The 14,755-nt window shown below is 43.1% G+C and overlaps 1 protein-coding gene across 2 annotated transcripts in view; it reads left to right on the top strand.

Moving 5' to 3' along the window:
- The window catches only part of psme3ip1 (proteasome activator subunit 3 interacting protein 1), an 84,490-nt gene that overhangs the window by 19,847 nt on the left and 49,888 nt on the right, over positions 1-14,755 (top strand). For both annotated transcript variants that reach the window (XM_059651623.1, XM_059651622.1), the window contains one exon: positions 8,296-8,424. In XM_059651623.1, coding sequence (XP_059507606.1) covers positions 8,310-8,424 — 115 coding nt within the window. In that variant the 5' untranslated portion in view covers positions 8,296-8,309. The remainder of the gene's footprint in view (positions 1-8,295; positions 8,425-14,755) is intronic.

Genomic DNA, 14,755 nt, shown 5'->3' with positions numbered 1-14,755 from the left:
TTTTTCTTGGCATCTTCTTTGGCTGCAGCATTTTCACTCAGTTATTGTAACAGATGCACTGTGGGAAAAATTGTACCACAGTCAGTATGCTTCAGTGGTCTTGCGATAGTTTTAGCTAATGCCTATATTGCACTACAGGACTTTTGTTATATTGGAGCTGTGAATCGTATTCTGCCCAGTGGGAGAGAATTCTGTCAGTATTGGTTTCTGTTTAAACTGAACTGCATTTCCCAGATCATAAATGTTTAATGGTTTCAGAACAAGGGCAGGCATGTTTGCTTTCTCAAATCTTTGAAGACTCTGCAGTGCATTTATAGCCATTTCTGAGTACTTTTAGGCAATTCTCAAATATTCCACAAGCAAAGAAACTAGTTTTCAGGTGCAGCCACTGTTGTAACAGGAACAGTCGCAGTCTGTTTGTGCACAACAAGAGCTGACAGTCGACAGTGACATGAAGAATTGTTTTCTTTGGGTAATGTTGATGGAATTTTCTGATTTCATTGAGTCAAGACTTTGTCTTTGTTGTACAGGAATGAGAGATAAAGCAATGTGAATAACTGATAAAAAAAATCAGGCATCTTGAAAGAAAATTTAAAAGCTGCCAGCAGCACTGTGCAGACCTGTTGAATAGTGTACAAAGATTATTAGCTTGTGTCAAATCTTGGTCCAACCCAGTGTTTTAAGAACTCTGGGTTTGAGTGAAGACTTGTAGCTGGGGTGCTGGTTGTAGATGTTGGTGTGTTCATTTAGCTGGGAGATTACGTTTGACAGCAGACATTTCATCCCCTTACTAGGTGACATCCTCAATGATGTGGAGCCTCCTGTGCAACGCTGTTGTTTTGTGTTAGTTCAAACTTATATGGATTTTGCTGCTTCTGATGGGTGCTGGTTCCACCTATGCGTTCTAATGGTCAGTATATCAGGTCTAATTCACTGTGTTTAATGATGGAGTCTGTGGATGAATGCCAAGCCTCCAAGAATTCCCTGACTGTCATCTGTTTTGCTTGTCCTCTGGTTAGTAGTGTTTTCCCAACTGAAAGTGTGGTTTTTCTTGGGGTGTATTGAAGCCAAGGAAATCTGGTCATGTTTTGTGTAGGAAAATGTATCCGCCAGTTTGTAGTGCTGCGAGGTAGTTGCTAGCAGGTGTTCATGGATGCGAGTTGCAAGTTGTCTGTCTGTTTGTCCCAAGTTGTGTTTTGTGCAGTCTCCACATTGTACCTTGTAAACCACATTCGTCCAGTCTATGGTATCTATTGGGTCTTTAACCCCCTGGTCAGATGTTGTCTCAGTATGGCTGCTGGTTTGTGTGCAGTCATGATTTCTTGTGGTCTGAGTAGTCTGGTTGTCAGTTCTGAGGTTTTTTTATATATGATACGGTGGTTATTGTTTCGGGTTTTGCTGTGTCCTGGTTGTGTTATCTGTTGGCGAGGCATCTGTGGATACAGCTGTGGGGGTATCCATTCCTGGTAAAGACCTTTCTCGTGATGGTGTTCTTCCTTCTGCAGATCGGGTGTGCTGCAGTGTGTAGCAGCCCTTTCCTAACACAGTTCTAGGAACTGTATCACAGGGAGACTACCTTGAATTCTAGCAAGTATAAAAGAAGTTGAGCATTGAGCTCTTGTGCCATGGAACAAGCCTATAAGTAATAGATGTATAAACACTTGGAGAAAATTTGTTTTTAAAGTGACATTCTTAAATATCTTTAAATTGAACAGAATAATCAATTAGGTCTGCAAGCAGACTTCGAGTGTTTTTACATGATCTCGAGGGTGAAGCAATATGGATTTAAAATTAGTTGAGGCCTATGAACATTTGGAATTATTTTCTTCAGAGGATTGTGTATCTTCCATTATTCAAAGTTTTGCTAGGTAGTTTCTTTATTTGTCAGGAGGCAAGGGATGTGGGAAGTGAGGTCAGAAAATGGAGTTGAGGCAGAAGATAGTCAGAGATCGACTGCACAGCAAAAGGAAATGTCTGCTATGTACTATGTGTGAAATTTGAGAGGGAGAAAATAGACTCAGTGGTAATGGTATTACAGCTGAATATAGGTGACTACAGAGGTCTGAGCGAGGAGCTGGGCAGAATTGACTGGAAGAGGAACCTCACAGGAAAGACAGTGGAACAGCAATGGTAGGAGTTTCTGGGAATAATTCAGGAAATGCAGCAAAAATTCATCCATAGGAAAAAGAAGCATAGTAAGAGAAGATGAGGCAAATGTCTGACTAAGGAAGTCAGGGATAGCATGAAAGCATACAGTGTGGCGAAGGGCAGTGGGAAACCAGACCACTGCAAAGCTTACAAGGACCAACAGAGGGCAACCAAAAAAAAAGGAGGGAGAAGATTATATATGAGGGTAAGCTAGCCAGTAATATAAATGAAGACTGTAGGAGTTTCTTTAGATATCTAAAGGGCAAAAGAGAGGCAAAAGTGGACATTGGACCACTGGAAAATGATGGTAGAGAGATAGTAGTGGGGAACAAGGAAATGGCTGAGGAACTGAATAATTACTTCTCATCAGTCTTCATGGAGGAAGACACAAGTAATCTCTGAAAAATTCAAGAGAGTCAGGGGGCAGAACTGAGCATGGTGGCCATCACCAAGGAAAAGGTGCCAGTAAAACTGATTAGCCTGAAGGTGGATAAATCACCTGGACCAGAGGGACTACACGCCAGAGTTTTAAAAGAGATAACTGAAAAGATAGTGGAAGCATTAGTGGTGATCTTTCAGGAATCACTTGAGTCAAGGAGGGTCCCACAGGATTAGAAAATCACGAACGTGACACCCCTGTTTAAAAACAGAGTAAGGCAAAAGATGGAAAATGCAGGCCGATTAACCTGACCTTGGTCATAGGTAAGATTTTGGAGCCCATTGTAAAGGATGAGATTTCTGAATATTTGGAAGTGTATGGTAAAGTACGGTAAAGTAGGGCAAAGTCAGCACGATTTCATCAAAGGGAGGTCATGCCTCACAAATCTGCTCGAATTCTTTGAGGAAGTAATGAGCAAGGTAGACCAAGGCAAGCCAATGGATGTTATCTACCTGAACTTCAAGAAGGCCATTGACAAGGTGCTGTAAGGAGGCTGCTGAGCAAGCTAGGGGCCCATGGTATTAGAGGCAAGGTGCTAGCATGAATAGAGATTGGCTGTCTGGCAGAAAGCAGAGAGTGGGGATAAAAGGGACTTTCTTAGGATGGCAGCCAGTGACGAGTGATGTTCTGCAAGGGTCAGTGTTGGGACCACAGCTTTTCACTTTATATATAAACGATCTAGATGAAGGAACTGTTGGCATTCTGGCTAAGTTTGCAGACGATACAAAGATAGGTGGAGGGACAGGCAGTATTGAGGAGGTGGGGATGCTGCAGAAGGATTTGGACAGGTTAGGAGAGTGGGCAAAGAAATGGCAGATGGAGTACACCGTGGGAGAGTGTGAGGTCATGCGCTTTGGTAAGAAGAATAGAAACATGGGCTATTTTCTAAGTGGGGAGAAAATTCAGAAGTCTGAAGTGCAAAGAGACTTTGGAGTTCTAGTCCAGGATTCTCTCATGGCAAACTTGCAGGAGAGTCAGTAGTCTGGAACGCAAGTGCAATGTTAGCATTTATTTTGAGAGGACTTGAATATAAAAGCAGAGATGCACTCCTTAGGTTGAATAAGGCTTTGGTCAGGCCACATTTGGAGTACTGTGTGCAGTTTTAGACCCCATATCTCAGGAAAGATGTACTGGCCCTGGAGTGAGATCAGAGGAAGTTCAGGAGAATGGCCCCAGGAATGAAAAGCTTAACATATGAGGAGTGTTTGAGGACTCTGGGACTATATTCATTGGAGTTTAGAAGAATGAGGGGGGATCTAATTGAAACTTAGAGAATACTGAATGGCTTGGTCAGAGTGGATGTTGGGAAGATACTTCCATTGGTAGGAGAGACTAGGACCCGAGGGCATAGCCTTAGAGTAAAGGGAAGGCCTTTTAGAATGGAGACAAGGAGAAACTTCTTTAGCCAGAGAGTGATGAATCTATGGAATTCACTGCCACAAAAGGCTGTGGAGGCCAGGTCATTGAGTACATTTAAGACTGAGATAAATAGGTTCTTGATTATCAAGGGTTACTGGGAGAAAGCAGGAGAATGGGGCTGAGGAACTTACCAGCCACGATTGAATGGTGGAGCAGACCCGATGGACCGAATGGCCTAATTTCTGCTCCTGTGTCTTATGGTCTTATTTTGGAAGGCTCGTAACTGAATGCAAGGATGATGCAATTATCTAGTTTGAAATGAGAATTGAAATATTTTAGTTTTCTGCGATAAGAACAGGCTGGAAAAATGTTTGTGGATCTTAGATTGCAGATAGAAGCTTTGTTTGGGGATAGTGGACTATGTCTTTGGTAATATGGAAGGAAGATCTTCAAAGAGAATGAAGTCAGACTGTCTTGGAACACTTGATGTTTAACGGTGGGTCATTGCCCAGCAAAGTGAGGACGTGGTGTCAGAGAACTGACTTTCAGCCTTGTCTAAATTGAAATTGATTTGCCAAATAAGATCAGTACTCCCACTTTCAGCAGTTTTAATGACATTGCGGATGTATTAGAAAGAACAAATCATCGCAAATCCTGAGAGAGTGGCTGAGAATGAGTGAGGAATAGAGAAATTGAATTGGATAGTGTCAGGGTAACAGTTTTCTGTGACAATATTCAGAAGCAGGTAAGAGACCAGAGAGAGGTGTCCAGGTGGAACAGCAATTCAAGATAGGAGGGAGGTTGCACATAGAAACATAGTAGCAGGAGGAGGGCATTTGGCTTTCGAGCCTTCTCCCCTATTCATCCCGAGTTGCTGATTGTCCAACTCAGTAACCTAATCCTGCTTTCTCCCCATAACCTTTGATCCCATTCACCTCAAATGCTATATCTAGCTGCCTCTTGAATACGTTCACCATTTTGGCATCAACTACTTGGGTGGTGATGAATTCTACAGGCTCACCACTGTTAGGGTGAAGAGCTGTTTGCTCATCTCAGTCTTAAATCGTCTATCCCGAATTCTCAGACTGTGACCCCTGGTTCTGGACACATGCACCACTGGGGACATCCTCCCTGCATCTACCCTGTGTAGTCCTGTTAGAATTTTGTAAGTCTTTATGAGATTTCCCCCTACTCCCCCTCATTCGTCTGAACTATAATGAAAACAGTCCTAACCTAGTCAGTTTCTCCTTATACATCAGTATCCCTGGAATCAGCCTGGTAAACCTTTGCTGCACTGTCTCGAGAGCACGAGCATCCTTTCTCAGAAAAAAAGACCAGAACTGCTGCAGGATTCTATCTGTGGCCTCACCAAGGCCTTGTATAACTGCAACAAAACATCCCTGCTCCTGTACTTGAAGCCTCTTGCACTGAAGGCCACCATACCATTTTCCTTCTTTACCGCTTGCTGCACCTATGCGCTTTCCTTTAGCGACAGCGCACTAGGATACCCAGGTCTTGCTGCACACTCTCCTCCCCCAATTTACAGCCATTCAGATAGTGATCTGCCTTCTTGTTTTTGCTTCCAAAGTGAATAACCTCACATTTATCCAAATTGTACTGTATCTGCCGTTGATTTGCCCATTCACGCAGCCTGTCCAGATCACGCTGAAGGATCTCTGAATTCTCATCACAGTTTACCCTCTCACCAAACTCAGTATCATTTGCAAACTTTGAGCTGTTACATTTTTTTCCCTCCTCCACATCATTAATATATATTGTGAATGACTGGGGTCCCAGTGCCGATCCCTGTGACACCCCACCAGTTACAGCCTGCCAATTTGAAAAGGACCCATTAATTCCTACCCTTTGTTTGCTCTCTGCCAACCAGTTTTCTGTCCATCTCAATATACTTGCCCCAATTCCATGTGTTGTAATCTTGCACAATAATCTCTTATGCGGGACTTTGTGAAATGCTTTCTGAAAGTCCAAATATAGCACGCCGACTGGCTCTCCCTTGTCAACTCTACTAGTTTCATCTTCATAAAATTCCAACAGATTTGTCAAGCATGATTTCCCCTTCATAAATCCATGCTGACTGTGTGCCTGATCCTGCCACTGCTTTCTAAGTGCTCTGCCATAAAATTCTTGATAATGGATTCGAGAATTTTTCCTCACTCTCAGTTTGCTGGGCGTGTGTGGGTGGTAAGACCCCTTGCTAAAGAAGTGATGTTGAAGTATATATGGTGGTAGAAGAGCTCAATATCGTATTACTGAGCTCCAACACCATTTTACAAGGTATGTATGGAGATGAAGCTGTGCCTTCTGCTGAGAGCCCATTGTTTGCTGACAGAAGCATTGGTCAGAAGGGATTGTAAAAAAGGTGGCGAGGGGAGAGATTGGGAGCAGGGATAGGGACGAATTAAAGCTAAAAGGAAGAATGATTTGGTACAACATGGTATCCAAGTGCTGCTTAAACCTGTTATTCTTGATACTTGGAAGGAAAAAGTGCAGAGCATGATATTATCTGCACCCAGTGTTGAGATATAGAGATGGTCCAGCTGGAGAGAGAGCTTCAGAGCTTGTATGTGGTGGCGTTAAGTGTTGTTCAAGAATGGTGGTGCAGTGGGAAAGTCATTGGATTTGTAATCCAGATCCCCAGGTTAATATTCTGAGGACAAAGTTTGGATTCCCACCATTGGCAGGCAGTGAGATTAAATTTAAAAAGAAAAGAAACCGGAATTAAACTCCATCTGCCACACCTCAATCCATCAGCCCATCTGATCAAGATCCTGTTGCACTCTGAGGTAACCTTCTTCACTGTCCAGTACACCTCCAATTTTGGTGTTATTTGCAAACATACTAACCATACTTACTGTGTTCCCATCCAAATCAGTTATATAAGTGATGAAAAGAAGTGAACCTAGCACCAACCTTTGTGACACATCACTGGTCGTAGGCGTCCAGTCTGAAAAGCAACCCTTCCACCCCCCACAACCCTGTCTTCTACCTCTGACCCTGTTCTGTATCCAAATGGCTAGTTCTCCCTGTATTGCATGTGATCTAATCTTGCTAACCAGTTTACCATGAGGAAGCGATAGTAAGAACAGCACCTCATATTTCGCTTGTGAACCCTGCAGCCTAATGGTATCAATTTGGACTTCACAAGCTTCAAAATTTCCCCTCCCCTAACCGCATCCCAAAACCAGTCCAGCTTATCTCCTCCCACCTATCCACTCCTCCTACCTCAAGCCCCACCCCATCTCCTACCTACTAGCCTCATCCTGCTTCCTTGGCCTGTCCGTCCTGCCTTGACCGATCTCTCCCCTTCCTAACTCTCCACGCCCACTCACCTTTACTGGCTCCAACCCCGCCTCTTTGACCTGTCTTTTATCTCTCCACATATCTTTATCCATCTTCTATCCGCCTCCCCTTCCCTATTTATTTCAGAACCACCTTTCCCTCCCCCATTTCTGAAGAAGGGTCTAGACCCGAAACGTCAGCTTTCCTGCTCCTCTGCTGCTTGGCCTGCTGTGTTCATCCAGCTCTACACCTTGTTATCTCATATACCATGAGGAACCTTGTCGAATGCCTTACTGAAGCCCATATAGATCACATCCACTGCACTGTCCTCATTCATGCTCTTTGTTACTTTTTCAGAAAGCTCAATCAAGTTAATTTGATGTGATACACAGATCCATGTTGGCCATCTCTAATCAGTCCTTGCATTTCCAAATGCATGTAAATTCTGTCCCTCAGGACTCACTCCAACAACTTGCCCTCCACCGATGTCAGACTCACCAGTCTGTAGTTCCCTGGCTTTTCCTTGACGTCTTTCTTAAATAGTGGCACCATGTTAGCCAACCTCCAGTCTTCTGGCACCTCATCGGTGGCTATCGATGATATAAATATTCCAGCAAGAGGCCCAGCAATCACTCTGTGTAATCTGTGTCCCATTTTTATTGGATGGCAACTATTGGTAATGATTCCGCTGTCATATTCTTGATACATCTTGAGTTATATCTATGTCTTTTTGCCTTGCACCTTTGTACCATTCATCATTTCATCTCGCCTTCCTCTCACTGTTATAGATCCTCCTTTATGTTCTTGATGCATGTAAAATGGCAAAAAAAAGACAGTTTTGCTGGGAAAGTAGTCCATCGCTGAAAGCATGGTTTGTTGGCTTACAGCCAGTGAATCCTTTGTCAGAATTAAGTAAATAGAGCATTAGCACAACTGTGTTGGCCTTTGCATGATGTACTGCTCAATTTTTCTTGACATGTAAATGCTTGTTTGTAGCAAAAATGAGAGTTTGGACAACAGTAGATAAAATCTTAATTCTTGTATTACAGTCTCACTTCAAAGCATGGATGAAGATAGCCTCATTAAAAGACGGTTTATAACTGAAGCTGAATTAGATGAAAGACGCAAACAAAGACAGGAAGAGTGGGAAAAAGTTCGTAAACCTGAAGACCCAGAAGGTACAGTACTGTGTCTGACCAATGCTTGTGAACTGTATCTTGTGGAAACCAAACTGAGCTTATGGTGTGACATCCACCCTTTTAGGCAGAGCTTAAACAGTTGTATATGGTGGAGGAACTTTGGTCAACAAGTGGGAATATTATGGTCTTGTGGTGGGTTAGGAACTCCAACCCACTGTTGGGTCTGGTCCTGAAACAAAGCAGCGGTCATTGGAACCCATTGGCAGTTCAGAGATAAAATTGATTTATCCTATAGGGAAAGATGGGAAGTATGATGAAAGACTGATTGTGTGTAGTATCGTGGCCATTATTAAGGAGAAGGAACTGGGGAATCTGAAAGGTCTGAAGCTGGATAAATTCTCTGGTCTAGATGAACTATACACCAGCATTTTGAAGGAGATAGGCTGAGGAAATTGTAGAGGCATTGGTGGTGACCCTTCAGGAATCCCTGGAGTCAGGCAAGTTCCCACAGGACTGGGAAATGGTTGATTTAAGTCTTGTTTAAGAAGGGAGGAAGGCAGAAGACAGGAAATTATAGGCCAGTTAGCCTGACCTCGGTCATTGGTAACATCTTAGAGTCCATTACTAAAGATAAGATTGTGGAGTACTTGAAAGTGCATGATAACAGCACAGTTTTGTCAAGGGGTTGGGGTCATGCTTGACAAATTTGTTAGAATTCTTTGAGGAGGTAAAGAGCAAGTTAGACAAAGAAGAGCCAGTGGACGTGATCCATTTGGATTTCTAGAAGGTCTTCGACGAGGCGTTGCACAGGAGGCTGCAAAATAAGACTCCATGGTGTTAGGGGCAAGGTACTGCCATGGATAGAGGATTGACTGAGTGGCAGATAGCAGAAAGTAGAGATGAGGGGGTCTTTTCCAGGATGATAACCTGTGACTACTGGACGTATAAAGAAGTCAGTGTTCGGACCACAGTTATTTACATTATATATTAACAATCTGGATGAGGGAACTGATGCTGAGTTTGCAGATGACACAAAGATAGATGGGGTTGGTTGAGGCAGGTACTGTTGAGGAAGCAGAGAGGTTGTACAAGAGTTTGGATAGACTAGGAAAATGGGCATATTGTGACAGATGGATTACAATGTGGGAAAGTGTGAGGTTGTGCCTTCTGGTAAAAAAGAATAGAGGAATAGACTATTTTCTAAACAGGGTAAAGCTTCAGAAACATCAAACACAAAGGGACTTGGGAGTCCTAGTTCAAGATTCTCTTTAGATTCGCGTGCAGGTTCCGTCGACAATTGGAAAGCAAATTCAATGTTAGCATTCATTTCAAGTGGGCTAGAATACAAGAGCAGGGATGTACTGCTAAGGCTGTAAATTGCTGTGGTCAGACCAAATATGGAATATTATGAGTATTTTTGGACCCCTCACCTAACAAAGGATGTGCTGGCCTGGGTGGGGATCCAGAGGAGATTTTTATAGAATGACCCAAAGGATGAAGAGCTTGTCATGTGAGGACCAGTTGGGGACTTTGGGTCTGTACTCGATGGAGTTTCGAAGGATGGGGGGATCTGATTGAAACTTACAGAATACTGAGGGGATCTGATTGAAATTTACAGAAAACAGAGAGTCATGGATAGACTGGAAATGGAGAAGATGTTTCCACTAGTAGGAGAGACTAGGACCTGAGCTCGCACTTTCAGAGTGAAGGCATAGCCCTTTAGAATGAGATGAGGAAGAAATTCTTCAGCCAGAGGATAGTTAAACTAATGGACTCATTGCCATAGTGGGCTGTGGCAGCCGAGTCAAAGAGTGTATTTAAATTAGGTTCTTGATTGGCCAGGGGATCAAAGGTCATGGATAGAAGGTGGGAAAATCGGGTTGAGAAACATGTCAGCCATGATTGAATAGTGGAGCAGACTTGATGAGCCAAATGGCCTGATTCTGCTTCTATATCTTATTGTTTTCTGATCTTACTCAAAAAAGATCTTCTAATCTTCCTGACAACGCGAGATGTTCGCTGTTGGGCTCAAAGCAGTTCAAACTGAAATGTGGTAGGAATGCGCTTTAGTTTTTAGATTTAAGTTACCCATGCCTAGCTAAATTGTTTGCATTATTTCTTTGGAGTTTGTGAGAGTGGAGGTAGTCTGAGTTGTGATTTTCCTCTGACACAAAGTTGGCACTTCAAACTAAGACCCAAAGATTTTGAACTCGGGTAAAAATTCCAGCTTGGGACATTGCTTCTAGACAAGCTACATATTCCTCACTTACTGTAGCTAAATTATTTTCATCGCTGTCTGTGTCCCCCAAGGGATGTCAGAAGTTCTATCTGAATGTGGTAACTGTACACTTGCCACTAGTTTCATTGTCCTCTCAGATCAGTAGGCCTTTCTTATTTTACAGAGATGTTTACTACCTTGGTGTCATGTGTGATGCCATGTTGAACTCATAAATCACAATGTGATTTGTTCACCACAAAGTTAACCTGGATCCTTCTCCTTTAATGTGATCCAGCTGACTACTTTTAAAACATTTCAAAAAAAATTGGCATCACACTGATTGGAGTCAGCTTGAAAAATGAATTCTGTCTGAGACCATGCAGTAACTCATGTAGGTACTTGGGCTGATTTTGCTACATGTTGAGTACAGTCCGTATCTTATTTTAGAAATAAACTTAGAAACCAACCGAAAAGGTGTTTTCTGATCGATGCAGCTGTTCAAACATACATAAAGCAAATGCTTTGCTCCTTTAGAAACAAAAGCCATTAAATTGCAGACTCGGCAGAGTACTGGTTAATTTTGTAGAGTCTGCGTGTAATCTGATGGACCTAATTTTGAGTCAGAATCTTCAAGATGGGGTTTAGGTGGGACGAATAGTTGGCCATGACACTGTAATTATAGCCATTATGTATGTTGACTCCTTCAAGCAACATTGCAGAAAAATGTGATAAATCTAAGCAACACAGTAAAACACCTGACCAATGAGGGAGGACAGTGTCTGGTGAGAAAGAAACAAACTTAAATAGAAACAAATTACACAAGATTAAAGTTGAAATGAATATCAAACCTGAAAAAGCCAAAATTTCGAGGGTGTCTCTTCATCAAATGTCTTCTTTTCAAATGTATTTTTGGATGCAGTGCATTTTTAACACCCTCCATGTTAATTTGGATTTGTATCCGTTCTTTAAAGACACAAGTAATCAGGTTTTTAAACTGCATCGCTACAATTTTAAAAGACTTGTTTAGTATTTGTTCTGACTTTCAGTATTTAATTATATTGCACTTGAAACACCAAAGGAAGGTACAACTGAAAATGTGGTGATATAGCTTTACCATTTTAACTTCTGAAGGCTTACAGTTTAAGCAGATACTTGCAATTTTAATCTTTAATTTTCCCTAGCCGTTTGGTGCTAGCTGATGTTCACGTATCCTGATGGCTAGTTTCTGTCTGTCCAATGTAATGTTTGTGGCAGTCGTTGCATGGTATTTCGTAAACAATGTAAACTCCTCGACACTTGCGCCAACTACAATCCGACCCCACCACCCAAGCTATTTTTCCATCCCCACCCTTGTCTGCCTTCCGGAGAGACCACTCTCTCTGCGACTCCCTTGTCCGCTCCACACTCCCCTCCAGCCCCACCACACCCGGCACCTTCCCCTGCAACCGCAGGAAGTGCTACACTTGCCCCCACACCTCCTCCCTCACCCCTATCCCAAGCCCCAAGATGACCTTCCATATCAAGCAGATGTTCTCCTGCCAATCTGCCAATGTGGTATATTGTATCCATTGTACCCAGTGTGGCTCCCTCTACACTGGGGAAACCTACTCTTTGCAGAACACCTCTGCTCGGTTCGCAACAAACGACTGCACCTCCCAATCGCGAACCATTTTAACTCCCCATCCCATTCCTCAGACGACATGTCCATCATGGGCCTCCTGCAGTGCCACAATGATGCCACCCGAAGGTTGCAGGAACAGCAACTCATATTGCGCTTGGGAACCCTGCAGCCCAATGGTATCAATGTGGACTTCACAAGCTTCAAAATCTCCCCTCCCCCCACTGCATCCCAAAACCAGCCCAGTTCTTCCCCTCCCACCCCCACCACATCCCAAAACCAGGCCAGCATGTCTCCGCTTCCCTAACTTGTTCTTCCTCTCACCCATCTCTTCCTCCCACCTCAAGCTGCACCTCCATTTCCTACCTACCACCTCATCCTGCCTCCTTGACCTGTCCGTCTTCCCTGGACTGACCTATCCCCTCCCTACCTCCCCACCTATACTCTCCTCTCCACCTATCTTCTTTTCTCTCCATCTTCGGTCCGCCTCCCCCTCTCTCCCTATTTATTCCAGTTCCCTCTCCCCATCCCCTTCTCTGAAGGGTCTAGGCCTGAAACGTCAGCTTTTGTGCTCCTGAGATGTTGCTTGGCCTGCTGTGTTCATCCAGCTCCACACTTTGTTATCTTGGATTCTCCAGCATCTGCAGTTCCCAATATCACTGATATCATTTCGTAAACAATGTTGGTTCTGCATGTTGTGGGAATGGGGTCTTTTTATCCTTATGTGTTTGTTGTAGAGTGGCTCTAGGTTTGTGGGCCACCTTGATTCCTAGTGGTCTTGGGAGCCTTGTTGTCAGTTCTGATATGTTCTTGATGTGGGGCAGTGTGGCCAGTGTGTTAGGGTGTACTGTGTCCTGCTGTTGTTGTCTGTTTAGTAGGCATCTGCGGAAGTTGCAGGGATACCCATTTATCGCAAGGATTTTGTATAGGTTCTCTTTTTCTTTCCTGTGTAGTTCCAGGGTGTTCTAGCCTGTCCTAGCCTGTTTAAATAATGTCCTATTTAAATAATATCCTAATGCAAATTTGTTTGTGGGTGTTGAGGTGGTTACTGTAGAAATGAGGATTTGGTTTTGCTGTATGGGTTGCTTTTTTGTATACTGAGCTTTGGAATTCCCCGTTGGTCATATACACAACTTTTACATCCAGAAACAGAAGTTGATTGTTGATTTCTTCTTCCCTTGCGATGTTAATCCCCACAAATATGCTGTTGATGAGGTGGTGCTTCTCTTCTAAACGGGCTGGGACACACAGCAACACCTAGCCTGGTGATGAAATATCTGAACGACAACAAGCTAGCTCGGCGAGCAAGTCAACAACCTCATCCACAACTCGACCTACAGATGTTTGGCAAAACTTTGAACCGCTCTCTGTGTAAAACAATTGACCCTCACGTGTTTTTTAAAATCTTTCTCCTCTCACCTTAAAAACTGGCCCCCTACTCTGGAAATCCTTACCTGTCAGAAACCCATGACGCACTGTTAAACGTGAGACATTTTCCAATTTCTAGGATTTGAGGTCAAAAACTTGAGAACAGCCAGAGTTGGCTTTTAGTCTTGGCTTGCAGGAAAGGTACATTCTGTCGTCTGGCTCCAGTCCCAATTCCATTCAGATTGCAGATGAATTAGCAAGCTCAACAGAATTCATTGCTGTGCCCAGTAAATGGTACAATAGACTGTTAGTTAATGTACCAAATTATCACATTTAGGGGGTCATCCAAATTTGCCATTTACTGACAACATTATTAAAAACCTACACTTCATGGATTGTCAGCCTGCAACCATTGGATTGCTTTGACATTTGATTGTACGTCACAGGGAGGTCTCTTTCTATCTGACCCTCTCTGCTGCAATCTGGAAAGGTGTTTCAGTTGGTGGGCAGGCCGCTATGTAAAGAACACAGATTTAAGGTAACAGAGTATGTGTTCCTAAAGCTAAAGATGGTCACTGTAGCTGGTACATGTACAGATGGCCCTTAGGATATCAATCGGCTGCAGCAGGACCTCTATTGCTAGTATGCTTTGACATTGGTATGCACCGATAGGTTAGCTCTGTGGGAGATGTGCTTTACTGTGTAACTGTTCCAAAGAGCCCCATAGGTTCTGTGCTCTATAAATCTAAGTCTCAGCTGAAACTTCAGTTGAGTCCTATAGTGCTACAAAAACCCTGCGCCCCTGTATTTCTAGCCTTTTGTGCGTTCCTAACCCCCCTCAGCTTCACATTTGGTGACTTTTCCTTAACCATAACTTCAAGTTGTTGCTGTGGAATGTTTCCCATGAGTGTAAGAGATACCAGGACTAGATTCAGACCAGGTACTCCTTCCTCTTTGAGAAACAGGTAATAAACAAACTTAAAATGTTTTATAATGCTAAAAATCCTGGAATTTTAAAATCTTGTTGGGGGAATGTGACCCTAGACTTCAACTTTAGTTTGTACGACAGAAAAGTTGTTCGATTGTAGTTTTGACCTGTTTTTCAGTTACTGTTTAGTAAATAGGGTTCAACTTTTCTATTTTTTTTGCAGTGAAAATAATATATA

Source organism: Stegostoma tigrinum, chromosome 16 (genome assembly GCF_030684315.1).
Source record: "Stegostoma tigrinum isolate sSteTig4 chromosome 16, sSteTig4.hap1, whole genome shotgun sequence".
Classification (NCBI taxonomy): Eukaryota; Metazoa; Chordata; class Chondrichthyes; order Orectolobiformes; family Stegostomatidae; genus Stegostoma; species Stegostoma tigrinum.
The sequence above is the reverse complement of the archived record's forward strand: the minus strand, read 5'-3'. Positions and strand labels throughout refer to the sequence as shown.